At 45.3% G+C, this 23,494-nt stretch overlaps 1 protein-coding gene across 25 annotated transcripts in view; it reads left to right on the forward strand.

Moving 5' to 3' along the window:
• The window catches only part of ABI2 (abl interactor 2), a 74,556-nt gene that overhangs the window by 24,007 nt on the left and 27,055 nt on the right, over positions 1-23,494 (forward strand). For all 25 annotated transcript variants that reach the window (XM_034431298.3, XM_034431316.3, XM_034431289.3 and 22 more), the window contains exons 2-3: positions 20,545-20,712; positions 21,580-21,756. In XM_034431298.3, coding sequence (XP_034287189.1) covers positions 20,545-20,712; positions 21,580-21,756 — 345 coding nt within the window. The remainder of the gene's footprint in view (positions 1-20,544; positions 20,713-21,579; positions 21,757-23,494) is intronic.

Here is a 23,494-nt window from a genome sequence, read left to right on the forward strand (position 1 = left end):
TTTGTATTTTATCTTACTAATATTAATACTTCTTTCCTGCACTCCTGCAAATGACTCTGAGTATCTGTATCAAGACACTTGATGAAGTCATCAAGAGATTTGGAGTTAAGTGGTGTAACTAAACATGATAGTCATCTTATAAAGATAATAGTTCAGGGAAGATTGTATTTCAACCCCATGAATTGGGTAAACAGTCTACCCTGCATGGGATTGCATTATGTTCTGCATGTATATGTTGATAATAATGCAAAAAGCTTTGTGGTTAGATTATTGTCAGAATCATTTTCCTGTGCGCTGCTCCCACTATCAATGCATGGGTTAATCCTTCAGTCTTTGGCAAACAACTGAGTGAAAAGAACAAAGGTTTTTCCCCTTTCCGGTTCCCAAGCCACGCCCCTGATCCCATGATCCCCCAGTCTTCACTCAGTTGTTGGCAAACAGTAGTGATTTTTGGAGCTCCACACTTTTCCTAAAGGTATAGTGTTTCTGTGGGGTTTCCTTCCCTTTCTTTCTTATTTCTCCTAGTTGCTTTACTTTCCTCTTTCCTTAGGCAATTAGGTTTTGTTTTGTTGATTTTGAATAGCCTGCTTTTCGCGGTTTTTTTCTCACTGCGTGAATCACTATTTCAGCGACCTCCAGCTGGAAGGGGGGGGAGCAGAGCATAGCCACTCACGTAGCTCGCTCGGCTAGCTCCTGATTTTTAAACCGCTATTTCTCCCGCTTGCGGTCCTGCCGCCAATGATCCGCACCTCTCCAGCTGGCCAGCGGGCACAGAGTAGCAGCCCGCCTATTTTAAACTGCTCAGCTCGCAAGAAACAACACCGGGAGCCGAGCAGCTTTGCCCTTCATCAGCTGGGCGGCAGATTCGGAAACTCCGGCCGCCCACGCTGCACGATTGCCTCCCCATCCGCCTCTAAGAGCGATTCCGCTGGATCGGCATCGGGGCGAGGGCGCGAGGCGCAGCGGAGCCCCGGAGAGCTCAGCAGCCCTCCCTGCACCACAGAAAGAGCTCTCACCAAGGCAGTCGCGCGGCATTTGGTCGGAGCCTCGGGCCGCCATTGTGAGTCCGTCGCCTGAGTCAGGCACAGCAGATCGCCTCACCACATGCCAGCGCCATATTGGGGGACCTTCGGGCCGCCATCTTGGCCAGACTCACAAGCCTGCGCCCCCATCGACCAGCAGGAACGGCTACAGAGCCCGCCCCATGCCTGCTGGGGGCAATCAATCCTCCTCCTCCCCACCATCTGAGGAGAGAATCCGGGGCAGCTCGAGGCTCTCCTTGGAGAGATTACCCCTTGACTCGTGGAGCTACAGGGCAGGGGGTCTGCCCGAAGAATCCAGCGGCTGCAGCCATGTCTTGCTCCCCTCCGTCCTCAGATATGGAGCTGGAGCTCACCCCCCCCGCAAAGAGTCAAAAGGGGGGAAAAAGAAATCAAAGAAAAGGCATGAGAGCTCTGTCAGCAGGGCTGCTTCAGAAGGGTCCCTACCTTTCCAGGATAGGGACGCCTTAAGGAGGCACAATGCACTGGAGCGGCAGTGGGAGAGGGCTCACAAGGCAGCTTCAGCGACCCCATCCAGAGAGCCTGTGCCATTGGAGCCCGCACAGGCCCCTCCAAGAGAGGCAGAGCTGGGAATCACAAGTGTGGCCGACATTGCAGTGACCCCAAGAACTCCAGACTTGGCCAGGGCGGGTCGAAGTACACCCTGCTTCGAGGCAGGCTCAGGGGCCGGACCAGAGACTTCAACGACCCCTTCACCAGCTCAGCATCGGTCCAAGGAAGCAAGTTCCACACCATCAAGGGCAAATCCTCAGCCTCAGGGGGGGCCAGGAATGGCAACCCCAATGGATTTTCAGGCCATGTTCTCGGCGGCCCTGTCGTCCTTTTTCACTGCATCCTTGCAGCAGGTGTCTCAGGCACCTGGACAGGCCGCACCGGGCCAGGCACGGCAACACCAGCTCCAGCCCCATCCTCTTCTGGAACAGGGCCAAGGCTCCTCGTCTGAGGAATCAGACCAAGCGGAGGAGGGGCCTGAGGAGATGGAGTTATCAGAGGATGAAGGCCTAGCACCGGACACACCGGCGTTCACAGGCCTTTTTTGCCCGGCCCTATTCAAGTCCCTGCTCCACAAGGCTAGGCTCACAACCAACCTGGGAGTGCCAGGGAACGTCACAACAGCCACCCCTTCAACGGTGGGCCCTCACGACGCACTCTGCAAATCCGCAAAAGGACTGCATTCCTTGCCCTCAGCTGTTTGCGGATGTGATCCAGAATCCCTGGGGCCAGCCAGCCTCGCTAGCAATACCCAGCAACCTGGATAAGAAACTCTACTGCTCGGCCCCAGAGTTAGATGACCTTCTGGCACTCCCTTCAGTAGACCAGCCGGTGGCAGCGTTAGCTTCTAGCTCGTTGATCTCCACTGACCCTCTGGACACTCTCAAGGCAGAGGAGAAGAGGATGGAGTGGGCCTTCCGCAAGGCTCATCAGGCAGCGGGCTGGGCAATCAGATCAGCAACGGCAACTTCCTTCTTCAACAGAGCGTCGCTCATTTGGCTCCGGCATCTGCAGGACAGGCTTCCCCCTGAGGACACCAGACTGCATCAAGACCTAAATAAGATAATAGCCGCTACAGAGTACACAGCCGACGCTTCTCTGAACTCAGCCAAATTTGCCTCAAGGGCCCTGGCTTCAACCCTTACAGCCAGGAGACTCTTCTGGCTCCGGCCCTAGAAAGCCGACTTCAAAGCCAAGTGGAAGTTGGCGGCCGCCCCATACAAGGCACCAGAGCTGTTCGGCGCTGCACTAGAGCCCATGCTAGTAGAGGGGAAGGACAAGAGGAAGATCCTCCCATCAACGTACCGGCGCCAGGAACGCAGATACACACCTTACCCGCCTCAACAGCCCTTTCGTGCCAGCGCTGGACCCAGGGGGTCCTCCTCGCATCGCCCCCACTACCAGGGAGACGATAGATTTCAGGACAGACAGCAGTTCCGAGACTGAGGACGAAACCAACAGCCTAAGCGCAACTTCCGTGGTGCCGGTCCTAAGCCCGCCAGAAGGGGGAAATGACTCCAGGCCACCAGGCCCCATAGGGGGAAGGCTCATCCTCTTCCACCAACACTGGGGCAGTTCAACTTCGGACTCCTGGGTAAGGCGTACGACCTCTTCAGGATTATGCATCGAGTTTTCCTGTCAGCCTCCACACCGGTTTGTCCGCTGTCCAACGCCGCGATCCTCAAAGCTTCAGGGGCTAATGTCGCAGGAAATTGCCCACCTCCTGGCAATCAAGGCCATAGAACCAGTCCCGCACAGCCAGCAGGGCTCAGGCTTCTACTCAACCCTCTTTTTGGTACCCAAGAACTCCAGGGGCTGGAGGGGCATACTGAATCTAAAGCATCTGAATCTGTCCGTCCAATACCACAGGTTCAAGATGCACTCCCTCAAGTCCATCTTAGCGGGGGTGAGACAGGCCAACCTCTTCAGTCGGTCGACCTCCAGGAGGCTTACCTGCACGTACCCATCCATCCAGATCACCGTCAGTTTCTCAGGTTCGAGTATGCGGACCACCACTACCAATATCGCGCGATGCCATTCGGACTTTCGTCGGCCCCCCGCACTTTTACCAAACTAGTGGTGGTGGTGGCAGCCAGGCTCCGAGCCATCCCGATCCGGGTGCTCTGTTATCTGGACGACATTCTGGTTCTATCGTCCATGCCTGGCCAGGCTGCCAGAGACATGAAGACGGTACTGGAGGCATTCCAGGATCACGGCTTCACCATAAACTTCGAAAAGAGTCAACTCCAGCCGACAACCATTTGCTTCACCTGGGGGCGCTAATAGATTCAACCAGCGGTCAGGTATTCCTTTCACCGGACAGAGTCCAGAGCATCCAAATCCTGACACAGCAGATCCTGGCAAGGAGGAGGGTTGCCCTAATCCACCTCTCATGCCTCCTCGGGAAGATGGTGTCCTGCTTCGGCATCATACCGTGGGCATGCAGACACTCGAGGCCCCTCCAATGGTTCCTGCTCCCCTTCCAATGAGCGGGAAGGGCAAACTCCAAGCGGGAAGTACGCCTCACTCTCCAGGTCCGCTGGTCTCTCAGGTGGTGGATATCGCCCTCTCTGCTCAAGGGGTCCAGTTTCCTAGAGCCGGACCGATTGATACCACCGACGCAAGCCTTCGAGGGTGGGGAGCCCACCTCCACAACCTAGTAACACAAGGACAGTGGTCAAGACGAGAACGACAATGCAGCATCAATCTCCTGGAGCTCCGGGCGATGAGACTGGCACTGCGCGACTTCCAAACAACGGTGCAGGGTCATCACATCTTGATCCTGACCGACAACATCTCCGCCAAGGCGCACGTCAACAGAGAGGGGGGCACAAGATCCCGTACCCTGATGCGAGAGACCGCGGAGCTGTTCAGCTGGGCGGAGAGGCACCTGCTCTCGATCAGGGCAGACCACATATCGGGGGCAACCAACGTCAGAGCGGACTGGCTCAGTCGAGAAACAATAGATCAGGCGGAATCGCAGCTCCACCCTCATCGGTTTCGACAGCTCGCCTTACGTTTCGGAAGTCCGGTGGTGGATGTCTTCGCAACCCCGGCCAACGCTCAGCTCGCTTGTGTCACACTACCCAACACCACAAACGGAGGACCACGATGCTCTGCGCTGCAGGTGGCCCGAGGGTCTGCTGTACGCATTCCCACCAGTCCCTCTACTCCCACGCCTTATCCGGAAATTACTGGCAGAGGAGGCCGATCTGCTCCTGGTAGCCCCGAACTGGCCCCGGAGACCATGGTACACCGACCTAGTGGCGCTGTCCGTCGTCCAGCCGTGGGTGATCCCCCCACAGCAGCTCGTTCTGTGCCAGGGGGCGGTCATGCACCCAGACCCCCAGTGGCTTCAATTAGCCGTCTGGCATTTGAACGGGTCATCTTAAAGAAGGACAACATACCGGACAGCATCGTCGTCACCATCCAGGCGGCTAGGCGCCCGTCTACGGCACGCATCTACGAGGCATCATGGCAGGCATTTTGTCGCTGGAGCGCCTGCCAGCATATCGATCCAACTTTGGCAGATATTCGAGATATCCTGCGATTCCTACAGGATGCCTAGACAAGGGCCTGGCTCCGCAACCTTACGAAGACAGACAGCGGCACTGTCGACGGTCATCTCATGCGCCCCGTATCAATCGCTCTCGCACCACCCACTCATTAAGGGGTTTCTGCATGGGGCCACTAACCTGCGACCACCCATGGTTCACCGCTACCCGTCTTGGGACTTGCCGCTCGTATTGCGGGCTCTGACCAGACCACCATTCGAACCTTTAGACACGGTTCCTCTCAAGCTCCTGTCGTTTAAAGTTACCTTTTTGCTGGCTATCACCTCGGCCAGGAGGGTCTCAGAAATAGCGGCCCTCTCGGTCTGCAAAGATTTGTGTATCTTCCGTGAGTCCACGGTGACGCTACGCCTAGATCCGGCCTTCATTCCGAAGGTCAACTCGTGGTTTCACCGGGCCCAGGAACTCATCTTACCGGACTTCTGCCCTTCACCTCGAGACCCCAGAGAGAAGAGGTGGCACACACTGGACGTTCGTCGCGCAATCCGCATTTACATCCGTCGGACTGCACCCTTTTGCCGCACAGAAGGACTCCTGGTCTTCTTCAACCTGACGTCTATGGGATAGAACAGTGGTCCCCAACCTTTTTATCGCCGCGGCCCGCTGAGCGCACGCAGGGGTGGGGGCACGGCCCAGGAGCTTTTGCGCACGGCCCAGTGCGCAAAAGCGGCCGGGGGACATGAACGCTGCAGCGCAAAGGCTCCTGGGCCGTGCGCTGCAGCGTTCATGTCCCCCGGCCGCTGCGCGGCCCGGTGCCAGGTACTCCACGGCCCGGCACCGGTCCACGGACCGGGGGTTGGGGACCACTGGGATAGAAGATATCAGCAGCCACGGTCAGCAGATGGATTAAGGCCTGCATCACCATGAATGCCAGACCAGCTCCTGGCAAGATACTACCTCATTCTACCCGCAGCGCGGCCACCACGGCGGCATGGGCCACTCAAGCCTCCGTCATTGACATCTGCAGAGCAGGGACTTGGTCGTCCCTCACACCCTTCATCCACCACTACAAGATCGACGCGTACAACTCAGCCGAGGTGTCGTTTGGCCGCAGAGTTCTCCAGAAAGTGCTGACGGATGAGAACTGTGGGGGCAGTCAGCTTCCCGCCCAGGGGGTTTGAGCTTGGGTATATCCCATGCATGGATAGTGGGAGCAGCGCACAGGAAAATGGACGTTGTCTTACCTGAACGTCCCTTTTCTGGGCGCTGCATACATTATCCATAACCCTCCCTTCATGGCTGCCTGCCCGGCCTATAACTAAGACTAGTTCTTTCCTGTTACGTTAAGTTGGTGTTAATAAAGTTGAGTTTAAAAAGTACTTCATGATTTGGTTCCTTGTCTGCTGCGCCTTCGTTCAGACTGGGGGATCATGGGATCAGGGGCGTGGCTTGGGAACCGGAAAGGGGAAAAACCTTTGTTCTTTTCACTCAGTTGTTTGCCAAAGACTGAAGGATTAATCCATGCATGGATAGTGTACGCAGCGCCGAGAAAAGGGACGTTCAGGTAAGACAACGTCCATTTTACTGGAATAGTAATTTTATAAAAACTTCATTGGCTTCTAAAATATTTCTAGTATAAGTTCAAGTTGTTAGTACTGAAGTGAGCATATGTCTGGCCAATTTTTTCATAGTATTGAGATTGTTATGGGAATTTTTTTATGTCCCATACTTAGGAGTCTTTCAATGATTTAAACCAAAATTAATCATAATGAATTATTCTGTTCTCCAGCGCCCTGCTTGGAGAATCCAAAGCATGGGTAATGTTCACGTTGAGCTTGTCAGAGACTGAGTGTATCACTTTAAATTTTCTGCCTCGGTTCCGCCCCTTCTGCTCGACTGCTGTCAGTTTAGTTCACTCAGTCGAGTGGAAGAGACTGAATTTTGGCTTGCTCTTACAATCCTCATCGTTCTCAATTTTTTCTACCCACGCTTTGGGACTCTTTTCTTTTACCTTTGTTGTTAGTATTGTTATTTTCACATTCTGGATTGCTCGTATTGACTTGACTTCGGATTTCCAATTCCCTAAGAGGGGGTGAGTTCCCCCTCAGGCTTCAGCCTGCCTGGGACAATTCATTCTTCTTCTCAATTTACCTTCATTTGACGTTTGCTTGAATTTCCGCCAGAAGCAAGGCTTCCTTGTCTGACTTTAATCCTCACTAAGCCTGGGGCGCGTTTTTCAAACTTTGGACTCGATTGGAGAACGCTTAGCCTGAAGCCTTGTGCCTGGCTAGCGTTTCTCGCGGCTATTGGCTATCTGGTGTTGCTGGCTTCCGGGGGGAAATCGCTTGAGTGACCCCCGGATTGTGCCGTGGATTTTATCTCGGGGCCGATCGACCCACCGTGGCATCGCCCGATCGATTTGCCTGCCGCTCGCCCTGCCTTCGCCTCAGACTCGCCTTGGAGCGTTGGTTTTTCCGCCCGCCGCCATTTTACTTTCTACCTCTCCCGCCGACGGTTGCACTCGCCTCTTCGTTTCGGAGGGATCTTCGCTGAGACCGTGCTCTTCTGCCTTCTGGAATTGACTGCCGGGCTGCTCTTTGCTTATTTGCGGTGTTATTTTATTTTCTAAGTTGGCCCAGCCTCGCTCTGCTCGTTTCGGCATCCAGCGCATGCGCAGAATCTTCCCCTGCCGGCGAGCACCTCGGACTTCTCAGTGCTGTTCTCGGCCTTCCTGGCGTCATTCCCTCCTACACCATTAGTTGCCTACTCATTTCAGCCATATAACGCATGCACACAGACTGTGACCCTCTGCTGTAACTGTACTTCTCCAGGAGTGTTAATTCGTTTTCTGTCATCTACTCATTGCTGTGTCGTGCTGCTCCACCTTACAACTTCTCACGTCTCCTAGGACTTGCATTGCTTCCGGTTGCTTCACTTTGTGACCACCGTTTCGCTTAACGACCAAAAAAAACATTGTATCTATACTTACATACTTGACTTCTGTTGTTCTCCCTTCTGACCTCCGCTTCGTTTAGTGACCACAAAAAAAACAAAACAAAAAAAACCCCCACCTCACCTGACTTCCTGCCTCCTTCGATGGCGACCCTGGACCTTTCTTCTGATCCTGACCTCTCAGACGATCAATCTGTCATGGATCCTCCCCCTGCAAAAAAGAAAACCAAGTCACAGTCACGTTCTGCACGGGCGGCTTCCGCTCCCCCGCCATCCTCGATGCAACCCGTTTCCGGGGGTTCCCATTCATCTAAAGATGAACAACGCCGACATCGCGCTCTCGAGCGACAATTCCATGTCGCACAACAAAAAGCATTGGCCTCTGCTGCTCCGCCTTCGTCGGGATCGGGTCCTTCCTCCGCATCGATAACGAATCTTCCACCTCCCGCCAAGTCCGGGAGTGTTTTCGCACCTTCCCACCCTGAGCTGGAGTCCGGCTCGTGTCAATCGGCTAGCCGGCCTGCCCCATCGGCTACATTTACGCCTACTGCTGCTGGTTTGCGACAAGCAAATGCTTCTCAGCCTGAACCCCCTTTGGATGTCCAATCCATCGTGGCGGCTACTGTATCTAATCTAATGGCCTCGGGCACTTGGGCTCCCGCTGTTACCCAGGCCTATCAGACATCTCAGAACCAGCCCCAGTCTTTGAATTCTACGTCTTCCAGGCGTTATTATGACTATGAATGCTACCGGGACTCATTCCACAGCGAGGACTCCACCTGGGAGGAAGAGGAACATATTGACTCTGAATTTTTGGAAGATGAGGGTCTTCCGCCGGATAGACCCCCTCTGACCAGACTCTTCCGACCGGCCTTGTTTAAGTCTCTCCTTCACAAGGCCAAGGTCTCTACTAATTTGGCGGATTCCTCCGGTCAACCATCAGCGTCCTCGTCTGCCTCCCCCTCTGATGGGCTCTTTAATCTGCAGACTGCGGCTCAGGATACTATTCCTTGTCCTCAGCTGTTTACGGAAGTCATCCAACGCCCATGGAGCCTACCGGCCTCTTCGCCAGCTCCGAACGGCCTGGACAAGAGGTTATACTGCTCGGAGCCTAATCTGTAGGAGATGCTACAACTGCATTCCGTGGATGCGCCCATGGCCCAATTTACGGCGTCATCAGTTCTGACCGGCGACGCTGCGGACGGCTTACGTACTGAGGACAAACGGGCAGAAGCTCTTCTCCGCAAAAATCATCAGGCGGCCGCCTGGGCTATCAGGGCTGCTACGCCCTCGTCCTTTTTCAATCGTGCGTCCCTCATCTGGCTCCGCCAGTTGCAGGATCGCCTACCCCAGGACAAGCGCTTACACCAGGATATTAATAAACTGGTTGCGGCAGCAGAATATTCGGCGGACGCGTCACTTGACGCAGCCAAATTCGCCTCACGATCCCTCGCAGCCACTGTCGCTTTCCGCCGCCTCCTGTGGCTTCGACAATGGAGAGCTGACAACAAGTCAAAATGGCAGCTGGCTTCAGTCCCCTTCAAAGGGACGAGCCTTTTTGGCGAGGCGCTTGATCCCATACTCGTTGAAGATAAGGACAAGCGGAAGGTGATGCCGACCTCCTTCAGACGCGGGGATCGCCGTTATTCTTCATACCCTCAACGGCCGCCCTTTCAGGCAGATTCCGGACCCAGCGGGTCCTACCAATACCGTCCGCCTTCCCAGGGCCTCTATAGACCCCCGACCATGCCAACTTTCGTGACAGGGGCCGTTGCCAGTCCTCCTTCAAGAGGCCTTATCGGGGCTCCACCTCCCGCCCCTACAGGAGGGGGAAATGACTCTCTTTGGCTCCCATTGGCGGTCGTCTACATCTTTTCCGGTCTCAATGGGAGCAGACTACGACGGACGCTTGGGTCCTCCAAACCATCTGCCTCGGCCTCACCTTAGAATTCAGTTCCCTCCCTCCTCCCAGATTCATCACCTGCCCTGTCCCAGCGAATCCAATAAAACGGGACTTGATGGTGACGGAGATCCAACATCTCCTCGACATTCGGGCTATAGAGGCGGTCCCCCCAAGTCATCAAGGGATCGGCTTCTACTCCGTCTTTTTCCTGGTGGCCAAAAATTCCGGAGGATGGAGGGGAATTCTGGATTTAAAGGCGCTCAACAAATTCATAAAATACCATCAATTCAAAATGCAGACGCTGCGGTCGATAACGGACTGTATTTGTCCGGGAGACCTGATGACTTCCATCGACTTGAAAGAGGCCTACCTGCATATTCCCATTTGTGCAGCACATCGTCGGTTACTCAGGTTTACCTTCGACGGTCTGCATTACCAATACCGGGCGATGCCATTTGGCCTGTCGTCGGCCCCGCGGGTATTTACGAAGGTGCTGGCAGCGGTAGCTGCCTCTCTACGTCTGATCCCCGTTCGGCTTTATTGTTACCTCGACGACATCCTCATCCTGTTGTCGTCGCCCGACCTTGTCATGAGGGATCTCGAATTGGTGACATCTTCCCTTCGTTCACACGGCTTCACCCTGAACATCAAAAAAAGTCATCTTCATCCCACCACCAGGATTCTCCACCTGGGGGCGATCCTGGACTCTTAACTGAGCATGGTTTTCCTGTCGGAGGATTGTCGCCTCAGCATTCGCTCCTTGGTCCTCCAGATTTTGTCACTTCCCCGGGTGCTGTTGCTGTTTCTTTCGACCCTTCTTGGCAAAATGACATCCTGCTTCTTCATTGTACCTTGGGCCAGATTCCATTCCAGGCCTCTGCAATGGTACGTGCTACCATTTCAGAAGACACACCGAAGCAAGTCCAAATCCCGAGTCTGGCTACCTCGAGCAGTTCGCGATTCCCTACGTTGGTGGATCTCGCCATCAATGCTCTCCGGGTGTTTGTTCCAAAACCCTCCGCGGGCGACAGTGACCACAGACGCGAGCTTGCTGGGCTGGGGTGCCCACTTTCAAAACCAGGTCACACAGTGTCGCTGGTCTTCTGCAGAAGCAGCCAACGACATCAACTGACTGGAGCTTCGTGCGATCAGGCTCGCGCTGTCTCACTTCCAGCATCTCTTGAAAGACCAACACGTCCGCGTCCTCACGGACAACGTGATGGCGAAAGCGCGCGTAAATCGCGAGGGAGGAATACGCTCAGCTCCCCTGATGGCGGAAGCAACGATGCTCCTGACTTGGGTGGAACTACACACTCGGTCGTTGACGGCGGACCACATAGCCGGAACCAACAACTGCCAAGCGGATTGGCTCAGCCGTCAGCAGATCAATCAGGCAGAGTGGCGACTCCATCCGTCCCTCTTTCAAGAACTGTCCGCAAGGTTCGGTCGCCCCATAATCGACCTGTTTGCCCATCCGGCCAATGCACAACTTCCAAGATTTTTCTCCCGGTTCCACTGCCCCACAGCAGAAGGCACCAATGCCCTTCTCTGCCCCTGGCCACGGGGCCTCCTATATGCCTTTCCTCCCCTCCCGCTCTTGCCGAGGGTGATCCGGAAGATCCTGCTGGAACGAGCAGATGTCCTGCTTGTCGCTCCCCATTGGCCGCGCAGGTCCTGGTTCGCCGACCTGATGGACCTTTCGGTGGCCCCTCCGTGGCGAATCCCGGACCACAGGATCTCTCTCAGCCAGGGGGTCATACTGCATCCAGAGCCTCAATGGTTGCAGTTGACCGTCTGGCACTTGAGAGGATCCTTCTAACCAAAGACAACTTGTCCGAAGAAGTTGTTTCCATTATCCAGGTCTCCAGGAGACCTTCTACCACCAGAATTTACAATGCCACTTGGCGCTCTTTCGCGTCCTGGTGCGCTGCCAGACACTCCGATCCCACTTCTGCTTCGGTCTCCGACGTGTTGGAGTTTCTACATGCTGGTTTTAACAAGGGCCTCGCGGCAAACACGCTCCGCAGGCATGTGGCTGCCCTGAACACTGTTCTCTCCACCGATTCGGATGTTCCTCTGTCTCACAATCGACGAATTAAGTCTTTTCTGAGGGGCGCCTCTAATCTCCGCCCTCCATGTGTCCATCGATATCCATCCTGGGACCTCCCACTGCTCCTTCGGGCCCTCATGGCCCCTCCTTTCGAACCCTTGGGGTCTATTGGTCTGCGTTTTCTGACACTCAAGGTCGTGTTCCTGATTGCGGTGACATCGGCCCGACGGATATCTGAGTTGGCCGCTCTGTCAGTTCGAAAGGACTTGTGTATTTTCCATTCTAATCGAGTTGTCCTCAGATTGGACCCCTCATTTATCCCGAAAGTCAACTCGATTTTCCACCGTACTCAGGAGCTGATCCTTCCCGATTTTTTTCCGGATCCCAGACACCCGTTAGACCAGTGGCACACCCTTGATGTTCGGAGGGCTCTACGTCGGTACATCAAGAGGACCTCGGCATTCCGTTGTTCTCAAGCTCTCTTTGTTTCATTTCTTCCGGCTTCTCTGGGCCAAAAGGTTTCGTCTACCACGATTGGACGATGGCTAAAAGCATGTATCTGCAAAGCTTACTCCACGTCAGGCAAGCCTCCTCCGGGCAAAGTCTTTCCTCATTCCACCAGGAGTGCCTCCACATCAGCTGCGTGGGCAACTCAAGCCTCGGTTTCGGAAATTTGCAGAGCAGCCACCTGGACCACCTTGAATCCGTTCATCAGACATTATAAAATTGATTCTTTTGCGGCTGCTGACGCTGCCTTTGGACGCCATGTTCTCCAATCGGTCGCTGCTCCACTGCCTGCCCTGGCCTGTCTGATAACCCCTCCTAATTAACTTGCTTGGGTACATCCCACGCTTTGGATTCTTCAAGCAGCGTGCTGGAGAACGAACATTGCTTACCTGAATGTTCCTTCTCGGCGCGCTGATGGAGAATCCAACCCTCCCTACCTTAAGGTTTCAGGTCCGGCGCTTTGATTGTGGACTACCGTCGTCTCCTTACCTGTTCTTTGTGAACTAAACTGACAGCAGTCGAGCAGAAGGGGCGGAACCGAGGCAGAAAATTTAAAGTGATACACTCAGTCTCTGACAAGCTCAACGTGAACATTACCCACGCTTTGGATTCTCCATCAGCGCGCCGAGAAGGAACGTTCAGGTAAGCAACGTTCGATTCTTAGCAAAAAGAATCTTAACTGTAGTGTCTTGGTTAAAGAATATATTTTCCCTAGAAGCTTTAGTCAATTGTTAAAAGCCAAGATACACAAAAATCTAGAATATATCTAGTTGAAGGTAGTATTTTCGAGAACTGAACAGAAAGTCTCCAAGTATTCATTACTATTCCAGTAAGAATCTATTTTAATAATTAATCTTTTAGGAAAGATTTGCTGAATGATTGCTTAATACAGAAGAGAACCAAACCATAAGACGTTTTCATTTATGTTGTATTGTACCTAGAACAATATGGGTTTTCATAGTTTAATTTGTTTTCTTTCATGCAGTTTCTTGCTAACTTTAACATTCCATTGTTCTGAAGAAAATAACATTTTAATAGATAACCACATTTAAGAATATGTATCTGTTGGAAGATTAGTTTAATTACTTTACCATCATTCCTGTGGAGACTAGTGGCAATCAATTTAAATTAGAATGTTGTTTCTTATAGACCTCTTAGTTCCAAGACACTACAGTTAAGATTCTTTTTGCTAAGAATCAGAATAATTCATTATGATTAATTTTGGTTTAAATCATTGAAAGACTCCTAAGTATGGTACATAAAAAAATTCCCATAACAATCTCAATACTATGAAAAAATTGGCCAGACATATGCTCACTTCAGTCAGTGATGGCACCAACTGATTGGTAAAAAAGAAACCTTTGCTAATAGAACCTGAAAATTTTCATCTCAAACCCACATTATGGCTTTTCTGAGAGTTATCCTCTGTAACGTAACCTCTTGTAGGAAATCTACCTTTTCTGGCTTCCTGATTCAAAGATAAATTTGGGTCTGGCATATGGCCAGCAATTTGTGGAAGACTTTATTTTCATCATTGCCAAGTCAGACAATATAATGAACTATATTTAAATATGTAAACATTGTTTCCATTTTCTAGATTCTAATACAGGTTTTAAAGGAGCTAGTACTGTTTATTTACTAGCTTTTACTAGCCCTTTCTAAGAAAAAAGGGAATTTTGCCATCTTTGGTGAATATCATTTTAAAAAATTTTTACGTTGAGGTTATTTTTATTGTGACGAATACATTAGAGATAAGTGTAATACTGACACTGTGTTGAAAGTGATCAGTCTTTAATTTTTTCAGAAGTACTTTATTATTATACTCTAGTTTAGGGAATGTTTCTTTTTGCATTGTGGAGAAATATGAAATTATTAAAAGTACAAACAATTTATTGAAATTATATTCGGTCTCTTATTCCCATACATATTTTTTTAAGAAATAAAATGGGATTTGACATTGTTGAATGTTATTTCAGTCATATTGTTATAATATAAAGTATTTCCACTTCCCTGCTATAATACATTTGCAAATCTAATGATGAAGATTATTGCTTGTTTTGCACCAGTTTGTACCAGTTATATAAAATGTAGGACAGAACTCCTAGAAAAATTCTGTTACACTTACCGGTATTATGATTGATTTCATCTGTTAAATGATTTATGAAAATTTCATAAAAATGAAAGCTACTTACTTGGTAGTCAGTGAAGGAAAAATTCCAACACATTAATAGTCCTTCAATTTTCCATTCAAGCTCCCTCCAGAATTGAAAATTTGTACTTATATTTGTTAGCAAAATGCTCAGATATTTTTTGGTTTTTTATTCAAATTGAAAAGTACCCTTAAATGGTCTGCTTTTCTTGGGATGGTTTGAGAGACTTCTAGGAAGTGAACTGCTACCATCTCTATTCTTTGCCCTGTCCTGAAAAGCACGTTTGAAAGATCAATAGATAGACTTCCTGTTTGCTGCTGGCCGCCGCCAGACGTTCCTTTGGGATCGTCAGCTTCCACAGCCTGTCAGAGCCGCCTTCACAACGGAACGGCGGCTCGAAAAAACTCCGTTCCCATGAGGAAACGGAGATAGAGCCGGCAGGGGTGGGTAGAACTCTCTGCAGAGTCCCAAAAGTTTTTCTTTTACTTTTGGGATGGAGCGGATGAGATGCCCCATATCCCCAGCCGCTGCTCCGGGCTTTGGGAGACCTCTGCTAATGCAGAGCCAGGCGTCAAAAGCAAGCCTGCGAATTTGACAGATTACTCAAAGAAAATGTGAGCTGGACCTGTAATACTGAAGCGCAAGTATTTTACTTATCTTTTAAAAATTACTTAAGAGAATAGAGGAAGAGAAAGAGGAAAAAAGTTTTTTTTTAAAATGGCGTCTGCCGCGGCTGGAGAAGAGTTTGAGAGGGAAAGTTCTTCCGTTTTTTATTATTACAATGTAGCGGAATAAATACCACTGGCTACATTTGTAGACAAAACTCCGCTCCTGTTTTTGTTTTTCTCTTTTTCCCCTGGAGGTCTGATTGTTGCTGGCTGGAAGTCTTTTGTCTTGTTTTTTTTTTCTTCTAACAAAGCCTGCTTAGGCGGAAACATGGCACTGAGGCTTGTGAAGTCAGACAAACAAATAGGTGGGGGGGATTCCCCCACTAAGAATTTAAAGGAACAAGTTTTAACTCTTCAGTCCCAGAAACCTGATTTTAATATAATAGAATTTCTCTTAGAGGAGATTGAAAGAAGGGATGAGATTGTGAATCAGCAACTTGAAAAATTTAAGCAGGAAACTAAGGAATTGGTGAAATCCAAGTTTGACTTTTTGCAGCAAAAAATTTTAAAAGTGTCAGAATTCATGATTCGGTTGGATACAAATACTAATTTACTAGAGTCAAAAATGGATGAAATTCAAGACAAATTGGACAATAGAATTCAAAAAATTGAAAATGATTTGTTAAATATTCAGGATTATAGCTCAGAAGAAAAATTTAAAATGGATGCTGACCAAAAGTCTGGTAATGTAGAAAATCTGCAACAGAGGATTGAAAAAGAGGTTCTAAAGATACAATATAATTTCACAGAATATGCAATAAGACTTAGAGGTTTGCAGGAAAATAACAGAGATGACTTAAGGAAAATATCTTCTGAATTTCTAGCTGGGATTTTAAAGATTCAACCTGAGGAAGTGTTTTGTAGGATTGACAGAGCTTATCGAATAAACTCCTGGACTGCCAAGCAAAGGCAATTGCCTAGAGATGTGGTAATCTATTTTTCAGATAAAGAAATTAGGAATAAAATTGTGCAAAATTCCTTCAATTCTAATTTGCAATTGTATGGAAGAAAGATTTGGATTTACAAGGAACTCCCACCTAAGATATTAATGGAAAGGAAGAAATTTGGCTTTCTGGTGTCTGAGTTAAAAAGGAGAAATATTCAATTCCGGTGGGACGTCCCAGTTGGTATTATATTGAGATATCAAGGAGAAAGATACCAGTTAAATACTGTTGAAAGAGCGGAAGAATTTTATCAAAATAGGTTGAAAATGAATTTAACGTCTTCAGATATAATACAGGATAAGCAGAAGGAGCTGGAACTAAAGACAGAGATTGTACCAGATAAATTGCCTTTGGATTTATCGGATACCCCAGCTGGATTATCTACAAATTTGAGAGAAGTGCCATCTGATTTTAATGTGATGATTTATCAAGGCAAGGACAAGCATGGAAACCAATTAGAGGATATACAAGGGATAAAAAAGAAACGCGAGACACAAAAAATTAGGATGGAAGTCAAACCCACAAAAAGAAAACAAAAAAAGAAATAGGTTGTACAAAAATAGAAATTTCTAACCCAAGCAACAGTGAAGCCAGTGATTTTAAAATATGAATGATTATGTGAAAACATAGAGGAGGCGACATATTGGTCAATATCATCCTGAGGATAGTGGCAGATCTCTGCATTGCCGTAATTTTGGGACATGGAAAGAGCCTCAAATTGATGGTTTTGAATTATCTACTTTGAAACTTCTTTTTGTGTTGATAAATATATTATAATTATTTTGAATTATAAGGCAAGAGAATCACATTGGGACATGCAGAAGATCGGGTTGTTACCCAATACGATGATGGAAATTAATAATCCTGATGAAATCCACAATTATTATTATATGGAATATAATTATAATGTCACTCGGGTGGTTGTTTTTACTTTTATATATATAAGAAGATGTTTACTACTGATGGGGGCAGATATGATTGGAGATCTTGAATAAACTGTTGCATCAGCAAGCTATGTTACCCTATTATGGATGTTGGTTTTAACAATCCAGTGGAAAGACTTCAAGAAGATATTATATGGACTATAAATTTAAAGTTATTGTCTTTTCTTTTTTTATTTAGATATAATGGAATATATATATATATATATTTTTAAGTAGTGTGGGCAGTGAATTAAAGATATCAAGAATTGTTGTGTATGGTAAATTTGTAAGACAGTGGGTGAATAAGCTAGCTACAGACTGATTAGTTTAAGAAAAGGGATTTTTAAGTGATACATTTAGGGGAGTGGAGGAAATGGATAGAGTGGAATAAATGTTAAATTAGATTTTATGGGGAGCCCGCTTTGAAATGTTATTAAAGTAGGACTTATCGTATAGTTTTAAAGTGGAAGGTGGTTTTGAATTGTTGCAATAATGTATAGATATAAAACACTATTATGCTAAATTAGAAGTTATTTTATAATAGTTATAGTATAATGTGTTTGTTTTTTTTTGTTTTTTTTCTCTTCTTCTTCTCTGAAATGTATGGATAAAGGGGGATTTATAATACTTTTAGTAAGTAAAGGTCAGTATTTTGAGGAGGGAGTAAGTAATCTGTTATGAATTAGGGTTTTTTTTTGTTACGAAGAAGTCACAGGGGGGGAAGGGTGGGGAGGGGGGGTTAGGGAGGGGGGGAGGGGGGGGAAAAAGGGGGAAAAATTTGTATTTGAAAACTTTTTCAATTAAAAAAAAAAAAAAAAGAAAGATCAATAGATAAACTAAGGCACTTCAGATTTTGCCTTATTACAAAGAAGTGATTTGATTGCTGTGCACCCTAGTTCTTCTACTTCTCTGCCTCCCAGTTTTGACATTTAAAATTCTAAATGGAGTTTTTCAATGTTGTGTAATCTTCATGTCACAAGAAATTGGGCTATTTTTTTACTTATTTTTATTATTTCTTATTTCCTTAAAGGTATTTTATATATACATTTGTGATATTCTATATAAACTTCTTCGTGTTAAGAATTTCCTAAACATGTACAAATTCTATTTGTCTGTCCATCCATCCATCTCCCAAATTGGGAGTAATTATTACTCCCAATTTGTAATTATTACTTTTCATACCCTACAAATTAGGGTATTATTTCTAATAATATTGCATTTTGCATTTTAGAAAAACAATCATATATCATGAAAATCTATATCAGGAGTTCGCCGCCGCTACCACCTATCGTCGCCTCCCTGCATCCCATTTTCGGCTTCCATGCTTTCTGTTTTCGTCCCGTTCCCCGCTGCCTATCCCCACCACCTGGAATGGGCCAAAAATGGGACACGCAGAGATGGCAATGTATGGCAATGATGGCGATGGGTGGCGGCGATCCCCGCAACCTGGAACAGCTGATTGGTGGTATTCTGGGAGGTAGATCCAACCGCCAGTCAGCTGCCCGTACTAAATCAGGCTGTGCTGAAGTTCCCCAGTTTGCTGTTTATTGCAAGGAGGCAAATTGCTAGGAGGCAGAGGCCGAAGAGTGGGCGGGGCTTCAGCAACATTCGCTCTATAAGACACACAGACTTTTTTGGGGGGGAAGGTGCATCTTATATTCTGAAAATTACGTATATCTCACCAATAAGGCAACCTCTGGGAGGCTTATATGTGTTGGATGGTACATAAATCATGTACCCAGTGTAGCACACATAAGAAGCAGATACCTATCTTGAAAGCATTATTAAAAAATGAAAATGATAGCATTTTCTGCTAAAATTAAAGTCAGCTTAGTCTTTTTTTTTAAAGCTGCTGGAGGGTGTCATGTATCGCAACATTACCAGCTCATCTTCTAGTATATTGTGCAGTATAGTACTCACTTTGGTAGTTATTTTGTGAAAATGCCATAACATGCTCTCAGTATTTCAAATGAGCCCACCCTGATAGGTTGTACTGAGCACTACTTTAAAAAACAAAATGTAAAGTTTGAATTATGTAATTGAAGTTAGTGTTAGCTGACTTCAGGTAATCAGCTTACAGTAGTAAGAATACACTTGAGATTGGTTAAAGTAGAAGTATAATTATGTACTGGTTGACTCCAGTTTTCTTGCTGGTAGACAAGTCAGTTGAAGGTAGTCTTCAACTTATGACCACAGTTAAGTCCAACATTTCTGTTGTTAAGCAAGACAGTTATTAAGTGAGTTTTGACAAATTTTACAGCCTTTTTGTCACAGTTGTTAAGTGAATCACTGCAGTTGTTAAGTTAGTAAAATGGTTGTTAAGTGAATCTGCTTCCCCATTGACTTTGTTTGTCAGAAGGTTGCAAAAGGTGATCACATGAACCCAGGACACTGCAACCATCATAAATACATGCCAGTTGCCAAGGGTCTGAATTTTGATCATGTGTCCACGGGGATGCTGCAAAGGTCATATGAAAACAGTCATAAATCACTTTTTTCAGTGCTGTTGTAACTTTGAACAGTCACTAAATGAATGGTTGTAAGTCAAGGACTAGTTGTACAGTACAGAAAATCCTTGACTTACAATCATTCATTTAGCAACTGTTTTAAGTTACAATGGCACTGAAAAAAGCGACTTATGAAGAGATCAGTCCTTGCCTTTATCACCAGCATCACCAGAGTCACCTGAGCAGAATTTTGGCATTTGACACCTAGCATGTATTTACAATGGTTGCAGCGCCCCAGAACCATGTGATCACCATTGGCGACCTTCCCGGCCAGCCATCTTCTGACAAGCAAACTCAATCAGGAACTGAATTCACTTAATGACCATGTGATTGCAAAAAATAGTAAAAAAGATTGTAAAATCATGTGCAACTCATTTAACACCTGTCTGGTTTAACAATGGAAATTCTGCTCCCAGTTATGGTCATAAGTCGAGGACTGCCTGTAATGCATTTCAAATTATGAAATAATTTGGAAACTAAAAAAGCAGAAATGCTTTTTTTTCCTGACTACGAACAATACTAGAACCAAGTTACAAATAGCATCTGAATAAATCATTTTTTTTGCATATTAAATGAATTGGTGATTGCTCAGAATTACCAAGTGTGATTAAGATTACATTTGTTACTTTCATAAATAGTTCAAAATCAATTAGAGGTAGGAAACTCCTATCTCTATATGGCAGATTTTCCTTTAAGCCAGTTCTTTTATCTTTTCTTTGATGCCAGCAATTTATATAATAAAATATGAAAGAACAATTTGACCTAAGAAAGAAGTTGTGAGAAATGACTATAATGTGTATATTGGCTTAAAAAGTTGGAAGATGCACAGATTGTATATGAAAAATGTACAGTTTTGATTATTATTTTTTCTTTAGTCACCAGATAAACAACGGGCTCTAGAAGAAACCAAAGCATATACAACTCAGTCCTTAGCTAGTGTAGCCTATCTGATCAACACTTTGGCAAATAATGTTCTGCAAATGCTGGATATCCAGGCATCCCAGCTTAGGCGAATGGAATCATCAATCAACCACATTTCCCAAGTAAGATAACATACTTACTCACTTTATATTTAAGGCTCAATGTAATACAGAGAATATTGCACTGTTTCATGTAGGCAGATACAATCTGCTGTCTGTTAGTTTTTATGGAAATATAATTTTTTTTGAAGAAAATAAAATAGACATTTTTTGAATAATAAAATAACTTCTTTAGCTAGTTTTACAGTGTAAAATTCATACTTGAAATGTATGATTATTGCAACAAATGCTGAATATTACTATTACTATCCCAAAATGTTCATTTATGGCAATGAGTTTCTTCAGTTATTGGAACCTATAGCATTAAAAAAAATCTACAAAGAACCTGAAAATATAATTGTTTTCTATGATACTGTCTCACATTAGATAAAAACAATATTAGCAAGCATGGCATAAATTATTCCTTTCATTCCAGGAAGTCCATATTGGGACAGTAGTATGTTCTGCACAGTTGTAACTAATGTTAAGTTTCTGTAGAGATCTTAGAGAGCAGCAGACCTAGGTATCTATAATAGACGGTAATCAATGTACAGAAAGAATCCATGATGTAACACTGTTAATCACATAGAATGATTCATGAACATAGAATGATGTTTCTAGAAGGAATATATTTTCACTTAATGTTAGGGAAAATATAACTGTTATGAAAATGTATGTCCTTATTTTCAATTATCAGTGTCATTTGTATTTTAAAAGAATTTGTTTTTTTCTTTAATCAGTATAAGGACTATCCTGTATATCTCAGAAGTTTTTGTATGAAATTAAATTCTATTATACCAAAAGAAATAAAGCATGTATCAATTGTAGCTGTTTTATTTAATGATCTTTAATGATGATTTTTAACAATGTATATATTCATTATGCCTGCAGACAGTTGATATACACAAGGAAAAAGTGGCTAGAAGGGAAATTGGCATCTTGACTACAAACAAAAATACTTCAAGAACTCACAAAATCATTGCACCAGCCAACTTGGAGCGACCTGTTCGTTATATCAGGAAACCTATTGATTATACAATTCTTGATGATATTGGACATGGGGTAAAGGTAAGTGGTAAAATGAAATAATTCAAATGAATTAACATGCCTGTATATTTTAAGAATGCAAAAATGTTTGTGTGGAGATGCTCCCTTGCATTCTCCAATTAATAGCATGGTTTATTTATCTTTTATATTATTGATTCTGTACTGTATTGTTCTTTGTGTCTCAATGAGTAAAAAATAAACAATTCATTTGTCTCCTTGATTTTGATTTGGTTATCTAGCAGTACTGACTGACAATGCAATACTTCTTTTCTTTTTGCTTGTGAACTAAACTCTTGTTATAATACCATTGCAAGCATGATATTAATCTTTCCTTTGGTCAGACCAATTTATTTATATTTATTATATGGATTTGTCTGCTGCCTACTCCCTTGATTCTAGACTCAGTTAATTCCAGACTTGCATAATAAACAAAATTAAGGAACTAATCTTTGAATATCCCTTTAAAACAAAAAAATAAGATAAACCAGAGAAAATCTCTAGGATCCACTGGATATATGGCTCTAACAACACCTATGATTTAAGTTGCTAAATTACAGGGAGAATTACATATTAAATTTGTATGCATGCACTGTGTAGCTACACATTTAATTGCACGTGTAAAGTTTGTTCGTTTTGCATGCATCTCTGGAATACAACCTTAAATATAGAAAGTAATTAAAAGATGTGAAAACACCAATGAGAAGGAAAAAGTTAATGTAAAAAAGAACAATTTACAGTACTTGCAGTGTTTAGGCAGCATAGTAACAGAAAGGACAAAATAATATGAAGTAGTATTTTCTAGGGAATTATTTATCTTGCAAAGAAATGCATTTGTTTGTGTGGTTCTTCATGAACTAAGTATATTACTGTTTACTTCACAATCCAGAACGTAATGATTCAGATTCTACGGTGAAGCTAATTAAATTTGAAATATATTTAAATACATCTTTCTTCAGTGAAAACATTTACTATGTTGATTATAATATAAAACTATTCTGAAAGTGCACAATAACCTTTGACTGAAATGCTTACTTAGTGAATTTTCTAAAAATTGCATGCATAGGACAGTCGTATGGTGAAAATGATTTATAGAGTAAACTACAGCTATTTTTCTTATTGTTATCATATCTTCAGGTTTTATAAAACAAATACAGAGAGTTTCTGTAGCTGTTACACATATTTACATTTGGATTGTAGAAATAACATAACATCTTTGATTTATGAGATAGCATGTTTGGTTCTGTTTTTTTCCAATAATGCCATCCTGGAGGCAAACAATAATCAAATATATGTATGTCAGTTTGCACTATCTGAAATAATATTTGACATGCAAGTTTAATTTGCAACAACAGCAAAAATATATAGCCATGTTATATCATCTTTAATGTAATCATTATGAGTTCTATCTAATCTATCAAAAAATCCTGTTCTTCCATATATCTTCTAAATCTGTTCTGGAATGTTAATTAATGTTCTGGAGCAGATTAAGGAGTGTGGATTGCTCACACAAAAAAGGGAAATCTGCTTTGCCAACCGTTTCTCTTGTGCTGGTGGATAGACTGATTAAATGCAGTTCAGTCGCTGCCCCTACCTACAAGATAATGGTAATGAATAGTGGAGGTAATGACCAAATAAAACCTAATTTTAAGGGAGTATACAAGCAATTAATTTAATTATTCTGTAACATGAATGCTATAAATAGAAAACCAGAATAAAAGTATTTAGGAATAAAAATTATTTATGGAAAACAATATAGTCA

The sequence above is a fragment of the Pantherophis guttatus genome, chromosome 1 (genome assembly GCF_059756535.1).
Source record: "Pantherophis guttatus breed Tessera chromosome 1, ASM5975653v1, whole genome shotgun sequence".
Taxonomy (NCBI): domain Eukaryota; kingdom Metazoa; phylum Chordata; class Lepidosauria; order Squamata; family Colubridae; genus Pantherophis; species Pantherophis guttatus.